The sequence below is a fragment of the Bos taurus genome, chromosome 22, assembly GCF_002263795.3.
Source record: "Bos taurus isolate L1 Dominette 01449 registration number 42190680 breed Hereford chromosome 22, ARS-UCD2.0, whole genome shotgun sequence".
Taxonomy (NCBI): Eukaryota; Metazoa; Chordata; class Mammalia; order Artiodactyla; family Bovidae; genus Bos; species Bos taurus.
In genome coordinates this window covers 50,243,540-50,255,710 of record NC_037349.1, presented here as the reverse complement: position 1 = coordinate 50,255,710, position 12,171 = coordinate 50,243,540, and the positions used below count along the sequence as shown (strand labels likewise).

The 12,171-nt window shown below is 42.7% G+C and overlaps 1 protein-coding gene and 1 non-coding gene across 7 annotated transcripts in view; one reads left to right on the top strand and one right to left on the bottom strand.

Moving 5' to 3' along the window:
- RBM6 (RNA binding motif protein 6) overlaps positions 1–9,078 on the top strand; it is an 89,479-nt gene extending 80,401 nt beyond the window's left edge. For 5 of the 6 annotated variants that reach the window (XM_002697034.6, XM_015459644.3, XM_010817854.3 and 2 more), the window contains 10 exons: positions 635–677; positions 818–899; positions 1,122–1,207; positions 1,962–2,108; positions 2,805–2,900; positions 4,285–4,545; positions 5,552–5,626; positions 6,300–6,397; positions 7,972–8,101; positions 8,832–9,078. In XM_002697034.6, coding sequence (XP_002697080.2) covers positions 635–677; positions 818–899; positions 1,122–1,207; positions 1,962–2,108; positions 2,805–2,900; positions 4,285–4,545; positions 5,552–5,626; positions 6,300–6,397; positions 7,972–8,101; positions 8,832–8,957 — 1,144 coding nt within the window. In that variant the 3' untranslated portion in view covers positions 8,958–9,078. The remainder of the gene's footprint in view (positions 1–634; positions 678–817; positions 900–1,121; positions 1,208–1,961; positions 2,109–2,804; positions 2,901–4,284; positions 4,546–5,551; positions 5,627–6,299; positions 6,398–7,971; positions 8,102–8,831) is intronic. The other variant, XM_010817853.4, reaches the window with a different exon arrangement.
- Positions 9,079–11,177: 2,099 nt separating this feature from the next.
- On the bottom strand, positions 11,178–11,283 carry LOC112443549 (U6 spliceosomal RNA). The gene has a single exon (XR_003031961.1). It is a non-coding gene; the product is annotated as a U6 spliceosomal RNA (small nuclear RNA).
- Between the last annotated feature and the right edge of the window lie 888 nt (positions 11,284–12,171).

Below are 12,171 nucleotides of genomic sequence, written 5' to 3'. Positions count from 1 at the left end.
TCAGATGTTTGGGAGGCAGCTCTTACCTCTGACTGGAGATACAGATGGTAAAGCATGCTTTCCCAGTGTGAGTTGCTTCAGATTCACATGTATATTTTATTTTTCTATAGCTTGCCTTGTTCTTTCTCTAGATTTTTTTTTTTTTTTCCTTTTAAATAGTAGTACTGAGTACTTATTTTTTTCCCCTTGGGCCCCAGGTGATGGTACAGCCTTGGATGTGCAAAAAAAATTGCAATATATCCTTGCTCCCTGGAATCCTAAGAAAATGCTGTCTTGACTTTGTTCATACCCCCATAGTGCTGGGAAATCTTATTCTTCTTTACTCCTTCATTCATCTTGACCCAGAAGTGGTAACTGGAAAGTGGCAGCATCAGAGAGGCAGGCTTACAGGGAGGGGGCAGCTCTGTTCTGGTACCCTCAACTCAATTGCTGTTTTCCTCCAGCAGATAGTTATTCAGGAGTCCCACTGCTTCTCCCTTCAGGAGTCTCTGCATCACCAGACCTGCTGCTATCTGGGTTGATTCCTTTCCGTGCCACGGGGGGAATAGAGTTTCTCAGCAGATCTGTTAGGGTTGGGCGCCCCTCAAGTGGCTTTTGGTAGCAGGCTCAAGACATGTTGTGTTGTTTGTTGCAGAAATGATTCTGGGGACCATTCTGACCACATGCACTACTATCAGGTAGGCTTCAGCAGTTGGGGAGTGCTTTGTTAAGATTCTCAAGTGACTGAAAAAGTGATCTTCACTTCTCTCTAATGGGTGATTGTTAAGGTAAATGGCTATCCGAAGTTCCATAATTTTAACTTGTTTTTCTGTGATAGGGTAAAAAATATTTCCGAGATAGGCGGGGAGGTGGCAGAAATTCAGACTGGTCTTCCGATGTAAATCGACAAGGACAACAGTGTGAGTAACCTTTGTCTTATCTCTGTTGTTCTTTCTGGTTTGATTGCCCATTAATTGAAATCTTGATGATCACAAAGTTGGAAAGAGACAAGGGGTGCTCACTCAGAGAGCTCCATCTACAGGCTTTGGGTTGGCCAGCCTCCTTTTAGATTTCTTGACGAGTCCCCAGCAAGGGCTTCTTTGGACAGGGGCTAACACTGGCTCTGCTTTTATTCCCTCTAGCTTCATCTGACTGCTACATATATGATTCTGCTACTGGCTACTATTATGATCCCTTGGCAGGAACTTATTATGACCCCAATACACAGGTGAGTCTGGGGCTTTGTTATTTTGTAAATCATTCTTTTATATTTATTTATTTGTTTAAAGATTTATTTATTTATTTTTGGATGTGCTGGGTCCTCATTGCTGCCTGGGCTTTTCTCTAGTTGTGGTGAATGGGGACTACACTTCGTTGCAGCGAGTGGGCTTCTCATTGCAGTGGCTTCTCTTGTTGCCAAGCACAGGCTCTAGGCATGGGGCTTCAGCAGTCGCAGCTCACAGGCTGTAGATCATGGGCTTAGTAGTTGTGGCGCATGAATTTAGTTGCTCCACAGCATGTGGGATCTTCCAAAGCCAAGAATTGAACCTTTGTCCCCTGCATTGGCAGGCAGATTCTTAACTACTGGACCATAAGGGAAGTCCTTATTTTGGTGTGTATATTTTGTTTTTTTGAAATGTCCAGGTTTTATATTGAGTTATAATTATGTAGGTGGATTTTAAAGATGGTAATCTTCATGTTAACTGTTGTGTATATAGAAAAATCAAAAAAAAATAAAAAGAAAAAAGAAAAATCAATGCCTTGTGACAGTACAGGTGAGAACAGTGCTGCTCTTGGGAAAAATGGACAGTGAATGGTCTGGCTACGTCTTGACCCCTGGAGTGGGTTTTTAGGTTGTTTGATATGTTCTCCTCTTAGGCAAGAGGGAAAAAGCTGTTTCTTTCCCTCAGAAGAGAACTGTGCTCCTTAGACCTGGGATTTCTGGGAAAGTGAAATGTTCTATAGACTTAACTGTTTTGCAGCAAGAAGTCTATGTACCCCAGGATCCTGGGTCCCCTGAGGAAGAAGATATCAAGGAGAAGAAACCCAGCAGTCAAGGAAAGTCAAGTAGCAAAAAGGAAACGTCTAAAAGAGACAGCAAGGAGAAAAAAGACCGAGGAGTCACGAGGGTAAGAGGAGTTGTGAATCCTGCTTCCTTTTCGCCACAGTACACACTGCTGCTAAGTTGCTTCAGTCGTGTCCGACTCTGTGCAACCCCATAGACGGCAGCCCACCAGGCTCCGCCATCCCTGGGATTCTCCAGGCAAAAACACTGGAGTGGGTTGCCATTTCCTTCTCCAATGCGTGAAAGTGAAGTCGCTCAGTCGTGCCCGACTCCCAGCGACCCTATGGACTGCAGCCCACCAGGCTCCTCTGCCCATGAGATTTTCCAGGCAAGAGTACTGGAGTGGGTTGCCATTGCCTTCTCCACAGTACACACTAACTGTTGTACTCCACAGTACTCCACTAGTGTGTACTCCACAGTACACACTATACGTTATCTCCTTCAGCCTTTACTACAATTCTATCTTGAAAAATATATACAGTACACACTAAATGTATATATTTTTCAAGATAGAATTGTAGTAAAGGCTGAAGGAGATAATGTATATAAATGCACCATCTGGTACCTGACATAGAGTAATCACTCAATATATACTAAATGGGATGTGTTTAAACCTTTTTTTATTTTGGAATCACTATAGTAATATCACAGATATTTTACAAATTAAGAGGTTTGGAAAATCAGACTCATTTCAACAGGTGAACTCTAAACCCAGCTTTTATGGGTATCATATAAAAAAATTACCTGGGATTTTGATCAGTTTCAGGAAAATGCCAGTGAGGGGACAGCTCCCGCAGAAGATGTGTTTAAGAAGCCTCTGCCTCCCACTGTGAAGAAGGAAGAGAGTCCTCCACCAGTAAGGCTAAGCTGATGTGCTGGGCTAGGGCTGGGGCTGATTGCGAATGGGAAAGAAAGTTCAAAGGTTGATGACTCACTTCGGTATTGGTCCTGTAGTTCTCTGTGTCTCACAGACAAGGACTCCTCTTGAGTGTAAACATGAGGTACATTTTCCTGTCTGTTAGTAGGAGTGTTCCTTGAGACTCAGAGGCTGTTATCTGTCCTTTTTCTCTCTAACTTGTGCTGTTCCTACCAGACCAGAGAATGCCAGTCATTTTTAAGTTAGAATCTTGATTTTGTTAATTCTTCTCTTCTAAATGACCAAGGAAACATGTTTTCCTGGCCCTAATGTTTATTTTTTGATGCTTGTTTAATGTTTGATGCTGCATGAAAACATCTTAAATGTCAGGTGCATGCATATGTCATTTTTATTGTTTGCCTGCCAGAGTGAACAAAGCTAACACTGGTACCCATTTTTTAGATGCCTTAAAAGTAATAGTCTTAAGGTAATCAAAAGTTATTTTGATGCTAGGCCAATGATCATGTGTCATTATTTAACATTTTCTATAAACTCATGATAAATACTTTTTGCTGCTCTACATTGTTGATTCAGTTCACTGTAGTATCTGTCCTAACCGTGCCTTTGTCTTTACCTTATTCAGGAGCTGGATCTATTTACCTGGGTGTTTATCCTTTAGTTAGTTTTAGTCCATCTCCTAAATCTCTCTTGCTATAGGGGTTTCTGTGGCCTGGATGAAAGTTGTCTTTTCTCCATGGGTTACAATGACTCTGCCTCTTTAGAAGTAACTTGTAACTTTTAAACTCTTTCTTTGAGGGCTATGTGAGTTTCCATTTCTCTTCCTTCTCATCACTCTTCTGTTGCTAGTGTCACTTCTAAGGGAACCTTTCTGGCTTATGTCAGTGGACAAGGAGGAAAATCAAGCTCAAGCCATGTTGCTTCCATCTGGAAGATGAACAGTGTGGTCAGTGGGCCTGTTTTGAACCCAGTTCATTATCCAAACCAAAAGAGAAGAAATGAGATGCCCATAGCAGAATATCTAGAAAACAGGCCCCAAATACAGGTTGCTGCTACTGCTAAGTCACTTCAGTCGTGTCCGACTCTGTGCGACCCCATAGACGGCAGCCCACCAGGCTCCCTTGTCCCTAGGATTCTCCAGGCAAAAACACTGGAGTGGGTTGCCATTTCCTTCTCCAATGCATGAAAGTGAAAAGTGAAAGTGAAGTCGCTCAGTCATGTCAGACTCTTAGCAACCCCATGGACTGCAGCCTACGAGGCTCCTCCGTCCATGGGGTTTTCCAGGCAAGAGTACTGGAGTGGGGTGCCATTGCCTTCTCCAAAATACAGGTTGAGGTTGTGTTAATCCCTGGCCTTCTCCTTCCAGCCTAAGGTGGTAAACCCTCTGATTGGCCTCCTGGGTGAATATGGAGGAGACAGTGACTATGAGGAGGAAGAGGAGGAGGAGCAGACCCCTCCTCCACAGCCCCGCACAGCACAGCCCCCACAGCGGGAGGAGCTGACCAAGAAGGAGAACGAAGAAGACAAACTCACTGACTGGAATAAACTGGCTTGCCTGCTCTGCAGAAGGCAGTTTCCCAATAAAGAAGTTTTAATCAAACACCAGCAGCTTTCAGATCTGCACAAGGTATTAGGGACTGGGCCCTGGCCTTCTGAACTTTGACTGTCATCGTTGAGCATTACAGTAAATAAAGAAGCTTATACTGTCCTTCTCACCCTGTCTCTTCCCCAGCTCCTCTAATTAAATCAGTCTAATTCAAAAATGAGTTGTTTTTCCACGTTTTTGCTCATGAGTCGCACTGCATTAAGATTGTGCCCAGCTTCAGAAAACTTCAGTGTATAGACACAAGGCAAGCAATATGTCTGGGGTTGAGGCACCAAGAATGGAGGCTGTGCTGAAGTCAGGAGGAGCAGGGGTCATGGAAAAGGACACTCACTTGCTGGGTTTCTCATCTTAGCTCTACTATTACCCTCACAGTTGGTCTTCAGATAAGGCCCTTTACTTCTCTGATACTTGGTGGCTTTACCTGGTTCCATCTAGCTCTGACAGGGTGCAGTTTTCTCGAAAGGTGAGTCACATTCTGCCATATCTTCATGTAGACACCTTAAGTTCTTTATATATTCCAGAGGGCATTGTGTAGTGAAGCCACACGTGAGGAATATGGGACTCTCAGAGCAATCTGTTGTTTTGTGTCCTTGGAGTTCCTTTGCATGTCTCTCTCTGGGTGTGGAAGGAGTGACTAGAGTCAGGATGGCTGGTGATGGTGGCGGTAGGCAGAGCGTGTGGGTATTTGGTTTTCGTCAGTGGTGTCTTCAGAGTCCCCTCTCCCATATTTACCTTGGATAAAGAGATAGAAACCAGGTGTGTGTCTTCTACATTTCAGGGAGAAGTAGGATAAAATTCTGCCTTGTGCCACAACATGGAACTAATCTGTGTGTCAGAACATGGGTTCCCATTGGTGAAGTTAACGCAAGATTTAGGGGTGGCTGATTCTGTAGTACAGTGATCACTTAGGAGAGTTGGCCAGTGAAAGAAGCCACAGTCCTAACAAAGCTATCAGAAAAGGCCTAGACTCATTGCTCGGACCACTCTTTTTATAGACCTATACTCAAAGAACTCCTTCTCTTCTCAGCAAAACCTGGAAATCCACCGGAAGATAAAACAGTCTGAGCAGGAGTTAGCCTATCTGGAGAGGAGAGAACGGGAGGTAAGATTTGGTGGCATGTTAGTCCCTTGACCCCAGCTCTTTTAGTTTTCTGATGTAACATATGCAGGCTGTGCTGAAGATAAAGAATGAAGAAGCCCCAAAAGATGGTGTGTACATTTCTCAAAACTCATCAAACTACATTAAAGTGGTTGCATTTTTTAATTTATAAATTGTACTTTAATAAAATTGGTTCCTTCAAAAGTAATGTTAGGGTCTCTGGGTAGGTCAAATAACACTCCTCTTTCTTGCCTAGCTTTTAAAATCAAAGAAAAAATGTTGGCTCGGGCTGCTGAAATAGCATCTTTTACGGTTAAAAGCCAAGTTGGAGGAAGTACCTTAGTCTGAGAGCTGACTTGCTATTTAGACCACACAATTAGGCGGATTCACTTAGGCAGCTACAGGCTTTACCGGCCTATGACGAGGCTTATGTGATTGTTAGGAATCCATCTGTGGAGGCTATCTTTTCCTCAGAAGAGGGGAAGATAACCTGTTCTTCCCAAATTTACCAGTTAAGAGAAGCCACTACTTTCTCACGAATGTTTAAAGTGAGAGATTCCAGGAGTTACCAGTTGAATTCCCTTCTCGTTATAGGAAATACCCAGAATAAAGTGAAACTTTCCCATTCCCCCATCCCCTCGTATGGAAATCTCAGATCTGTTCTCCTTACCAACAGGGAAGGTTTAAAGAAAGAGGAAATGATCGCAGGGAAAAGCTCCAGTCTTTGGATTCTCCAGAAAGGAAACGCATTAAATACTCCAGGGAAACTGACAGGTAAATTAGAAACTCTTCGCTCAGCCTACACCTTTCTCCGACTTGCTGCCTTTTTCTGATCTCAGAGAGTGAGGTTATTGGGAGCAGGTTCTGTCTGAACTCTTTGAGCATGAGGTTCACCCCAGCCTTTTGACCACCTGTCTTAACACAGGCAGTATATATGTTTGCGTGAAAGAATCATTGGCTGCTTAGCTGCTCAAAACCAGGGCTGGAGTGGCTGTGGTTGGGAACCCTTTCTCTTCTCATCAGTAATGCTGTATCTCTTTATTAACCTGATTAGAATGTCACACTCTTGGACTTTTTCTCCAGGGAACCTTCATTCTCATGTGTATGTGTGTTAGTCGCTCAGTCATGTCTGACTCTTTGCAACCCCATGGACTGTAGCCGGCCAGGTTCCTCTGTCTATGGAATTATCCGGACAAGAATACTGGAATGGGTTGCCACATAAGTGTTGAATAAGTGGTTGGTTGGTGATATATAATCTGTAGCTTCCTGTGCTTGTTTATGGTCACAGAGCTCCCAAGTTTTGAGTCCAGAGTTATAAAATTTTCTGATAGCCCACTGTGTACAGATACTGCACCAAGTGCAAGGAATATTCAGGGGTAAAGATAAATATTATTTTTGGCTGTCTGAACACAGACTAAGGAAGGCTTCGGTAATATTTTGTCTCGTAGGGCAGACACAGAAATCCGGTAAGGAAGAGGAGGGCATTTTAATTGCAGGGAACTGCATGTTTCATGGATGAAAAAGAGAGAGAGGTTGTGATGCATTTGAGAAGTTGTACATAGCCTGATGGGCTGGATACTGGGAAAATGTGGTTGAGTGACAAGGAGATGAGGCTGGCTCAGTCCCATTCATGAAGTTCATGCTCTTTGAACACCTTACTAAGATTTTGTCTTAGGGCAATAGGAGGTTATGAAACGATTTTAAGTAAGGTGTTGATCTAGTGAAATTTGGGCAAGTCTCTTCATTGGTAAATGAAAGAACTAGTAGCCAGGACAGAATGTGCCTCTGGGGGAAATGTCATGATTTAGCATGATGTTCATGGCTGTTCATAGTCTGGCTCAAGCAGGCTTTGGTCAGGTCCTCCCGCTTCTCTTGTGGACAAGTTGCGTTCTTTCACTTCTCTGTGCTTGTGTCTCCTTTCCTCCCATGCTTTTTCTAGCTCACAAGCTCATCATTCATTGAGAACCAGTTCAGGTATACCCTTTTGTTAGAATTCCTCATTTGTGATGATACCCCTTCAGGTTTGTGATTTTTTATTTCCATAATAGATATGTACTGCTGCCACATCCATGGCTGAGTGGCTTTTCAATGTGCTATAAGCATCTGTTGACATATTATCCTTCTCACATCCTTCCCCGTGAACAGGGTCAGGTCTTAGTCTCTGTTTCCCCAGGACAAAGCTGGTTTCGTAGAGAGCAGGCACTGAAAGATACTGTTTAATACTCTTTTTTTTTTTTTTAACTGTTTAATAATCTTAAGAGGAGGCATGTCTGAATCAAGAGGACAGAGGTTTTTATTGGGCTCATAAGCATATCACTGGTGTCTTAGTATATATGCTTCTTTTGCAGCGATCGTAAGCCTGTTGGTAAAGAAGGCATCAACAGTAGCAGCACAGGAGGCTATGTCCAACAGGCCACTGGCTGGAGGAAGGGGGCAGGCCTTGGATATGGCCATCCAGGATTGGGTTCGGCGGAGGAGGTGAAATGGTTTCCATCTTGTTAGGGGTGTCATGAACCTGGCGTATACTTAGCTTCCTCTCATTCTGTGGCCCACAGCTATGTCCCAGCCTATTAGATGGGCTTTCTCAAAGAACTTGAGAGCTGAGAAGCCTCTCAGTCTTTATTCCTAGGTTATAGCTAGGCATGCTAGGCTCTTTGCAGTTTGATTGGCAATGGGAAGCAGAGAGAAAAGTTGGAATGGGGCTCATTTTACTGTTACAAAGAGTAAGACATGGGGCAGCGTGGGAATCAGGCCGTTTTGAGAGTGAAGAATAATTTGGTGAAAAGAACCAGGGAACCAGCAATAAAAGGTATAAAGGCATCTCAGAGAGGAATTGTCATCAGAGGTTTTTGATGGCTAAAATTTGAGGAGCATGACGTTAGTCCTGGTTCTCATGAAGGGCCTCACCCCTCATGTTTCAGGAAAAGAAGATAGAAAAGGTGATACAAAGGAACAGTGCCCATTTTGTGTTGTCTTAGTCCCCATCTGAAAATGCCAAGTATAAGAGGTTGGCTTCTCATATTTCTGGTGTTGAATCCTGAAGTCATGGTGTCACCATCCTTCTTATTCATCTTGAGTGTTTATTAATTAAGCATTCTGTAAAAATTCTCCTGTATCTTCTTCTCCTTACTAGTCCAGAAATGTTAAAACCAGCTCTGAAGCTAATTAATTTACAGAGCCCACTTCAATGTTTGTCTTTGTTCTACAGACTGAAAGTCGGATGAGGGGTCCCAATGTGGGAGCTCCAGGAAGAACCAGCAAGAGACAGTCCAATGAGACTTACCGAGATGCTGTGCGAAGAGTCATGTTTGCTCGGTATAAAGAACTCGATTAAAGAGTGGAGACAAGTCCTGTAGGACACAGCCTCCTTCTTATTTTGTTTGTCCGTCTCTCTTTTTGTTTTGTTACTGTTCTTGCTGCTAGAACTTTTTTAAATAAACTTTTTTTCAATGTGATTTTTTGTGTGTGTGGGGGGGGTGGTTAAATTTTTCTCCCAGAGATGGGTGGGGGTTGGGGCTAATGGTAGGAGGGGGAGAATCCCTTGATGTGGGCCCATTTGAGGTGATGCTGAAATGGCAGCAAGGGCTTTAGTGAGCCCTGGAACACTGCCTACTGTCAGTGTGAGAGGACTGGTTGCAGGGACCTTTGAACACTGGCTTGTATGAATACTGTCAGATCTAATCTAATTAGTGAAAACAGCATCTCATTATGGTAACTGCTAAGGCTGAACCTATTTCTATATGTGGGTTTATTACTCATTAGACCTTTAGAAGTGCTCTTCTGACTTTGTTGGTGGTCGGGGGAGGCAGTGTTGTGACACCTCTTTTTCTGAGTGTCTGCTGGGTGTTCAGTGCTTCACACATTGTGATCACCACAGCAAGCTGGCATAATAGGAATTATTATGCCAACATAATAGGAATTATGCCACTTCTCTGCAGCCACTGCCCCAGCTTCTCCTTCCCTCCATGGCTAGGATTCTCCAAAGAAGTGTCTGCCCTCTTTCAAATCTTTCTTTATTGTCCACCATATCACTCATACCATTTCACAGAATTTGCTTCCAAAGGAAAGGGTTTTTTAAAAAATTCTTTGTAGTTAAAAGGACTACTATATCTTGCAAACCTATTAAAACTTAAAAATAATTTCTCAAGGGAGCATAGGGTACTAAGAATTGTACTTTTCAGGTATCTCAGGGGAAGAATGTTTCTTAGGAAGAGAATTGCATGTTTGAAGGAACATCTTGATTGTATATGGTAGGGGTTTGTAAACTCTGTAAAGAGCCAGAGAGTCAGTATTTTAGTCTTTATATTATAAGTCATAGGATTTCTGTTGCACCTAACTCAGCTCTACTATAGTAAGAAAGCAGCCACAGGCAATACATATACAAGTGATTTTGGCTGTGGTCCAATAAAACTTTATTTACAAAAACAGGTCACAAGCCAGAATTGGCCCAGGGCTTGTGGTTTTTGCCAATCTTTGGTCAAACGACAGTCTCCATGCCTAAGGGAGGACCAAGGAGGGTTCTATAAAAACAAAAAACTGAGTAGGGGTATTGGCATTTTTGGACAGGATGAGCAGTGAGGGGTGGGAGAGGTGAGATGGAGGAATATACCAAGGAATAAACATTTCTAGCAACAGTAAATGTGAATTTAAATAGTTTGCTGTGCTGTGTCCAAGAATAACCCCTCTTAATCTTTTGACCCCTTCGAAAAGGAAGACAAACAGGAGTACATTGGCTTCAGGATCAAGAGCCTTGATCAAAAGTCTTCTGGGCCTTGCTACCACTAGGACAGCATTTTAGAAGAAGGGCCATTTGAATCTTTCAGCCCTAGACAGATGTACTCCAAGAGCCCTTCTGGTCTAACTGATAGTCACAAGTGCATCTGTGGTATATCTCATTACTCTCTGCCCAACCTTCGTTGAGTAGGTCAAAACACTTTTTTGGAAGCCGGTCCAAGCTTTTCCTGAACTAGTGACTAAGTTTTCCTTCTAACTTGGTGTCATCCTGTTGGATGCTATATATAGATACATAAATACATATGAAAATGTAGAAAAATCTATGTGTGTGGGCAGTACTATGGTCTGAATGCTTGTGTTCCCCACCACCACCACTATCACCTAAACAGCAAAGGTGATAGTATTGCTAGGTGAAGACTTCGGCAAGTAATAAGGTCATGAGGGTGGAGGTATCAGCTGTCGTAATGGGATTAGTGCTCTTATAAAAGAAATTCCACAGAAGTCACCATGTGAAGATACAAGAATTTTTCAGCCTGGAAGAGGGCTCTCACCCAAACATGCTGGAACCTTGATCCTGGACTTCCCAGCCTCCACAACTGTAAGAAAAAATTTTCTGTTGTTTACAACTTAACCATTCTGCAGCATTTTGTTATAGCAGCTGGAACAAAAGGTAGATAATAGATAGGGAAGCAGGTAGGGAGGTAGATAGATAGATAGGAAGATAGAGCCAGGAGAAGAGAGAGAAGTTATCCATTCTGAAATCCAGTGATTTCTACCTTTCCATCTATTCTCATGGGGTGTTTGGGGGTTTTTTCTTCTTTTAAATATGGAACGCTTCACAGATTTGTGTGTCATCCTTGCACAAGGGCCATGCTAATCTTCTTTATCATCCCAATTTTAGTATATGTGCTGCCAAAGTGAGGCATCTTTTTAATTATCCAAAGAGTTCCCAGTGTCAGTCACTTAATGTCCTTGAAGGATAAGCCTTAGTTAAAACATGTTTTTCTGGGAAAAAGATTTCCTGGTATATCTGAAGCTTCTGGTTTGAAATCTCTTTTGCCATCCTTCTACTTATTCTTGAAAGATTTCTTCTTACCCCAAAAGAGAAGAGTATAAGTTTGGTTTTCCATAATTAATACCTTCCTCTGCATTCTTATGGTCTAGTTTTTCAATCTGTATATGTGACCTTAAAAATCAGTTCCCTTAAACTGTATCTATAAAGAATGCCAGTGGGCAAGTTATGTCAATTGGATACAAAGGTATACCACCATTTGACTGATGAGTCAGGATCCAAATATCTCTCGAATTGCTGAAGCATCTCTGCTGCTTCTGCTGCAAATGTTGCACTTTTAATTTTGGTAGTGGATTCATTTGTTCACTCAACGAGTATTTATTAGTGGTATACAATGTGCCTGGCAGCAGCAGAGGCACTGGGGGATATAGTAGTGAACTAAACAGAGAAAAGTCCCCGCCCTTCTGGAGTTTACATTCTAGTGGATGAAGGCATGGACTCAAACCAAATTTACTAATTCAAATCCCAGTTCCACCACTATAGTGTGGAACCCATAGTGTGACCTTTTAGTGTGACCTACTGTTTCTAAAACAAGGACAGTGATAATGTTTTTGACTAGGAGAACAGCATTTGGGGCAGCTGTTTAAATAGAGTCAACAGAATTTGCTGCCAGATTGAGTGCAAGGAAAAAAAAGTCATGGATGGCTCCCAGGCTGTGTTAATTTTGAGATGTCTTCCCAGTGGCTCAGCGGTAAAGAATCCACCTGCAATGCAGGAGACACAGGTAGGCATGGGTTCGATC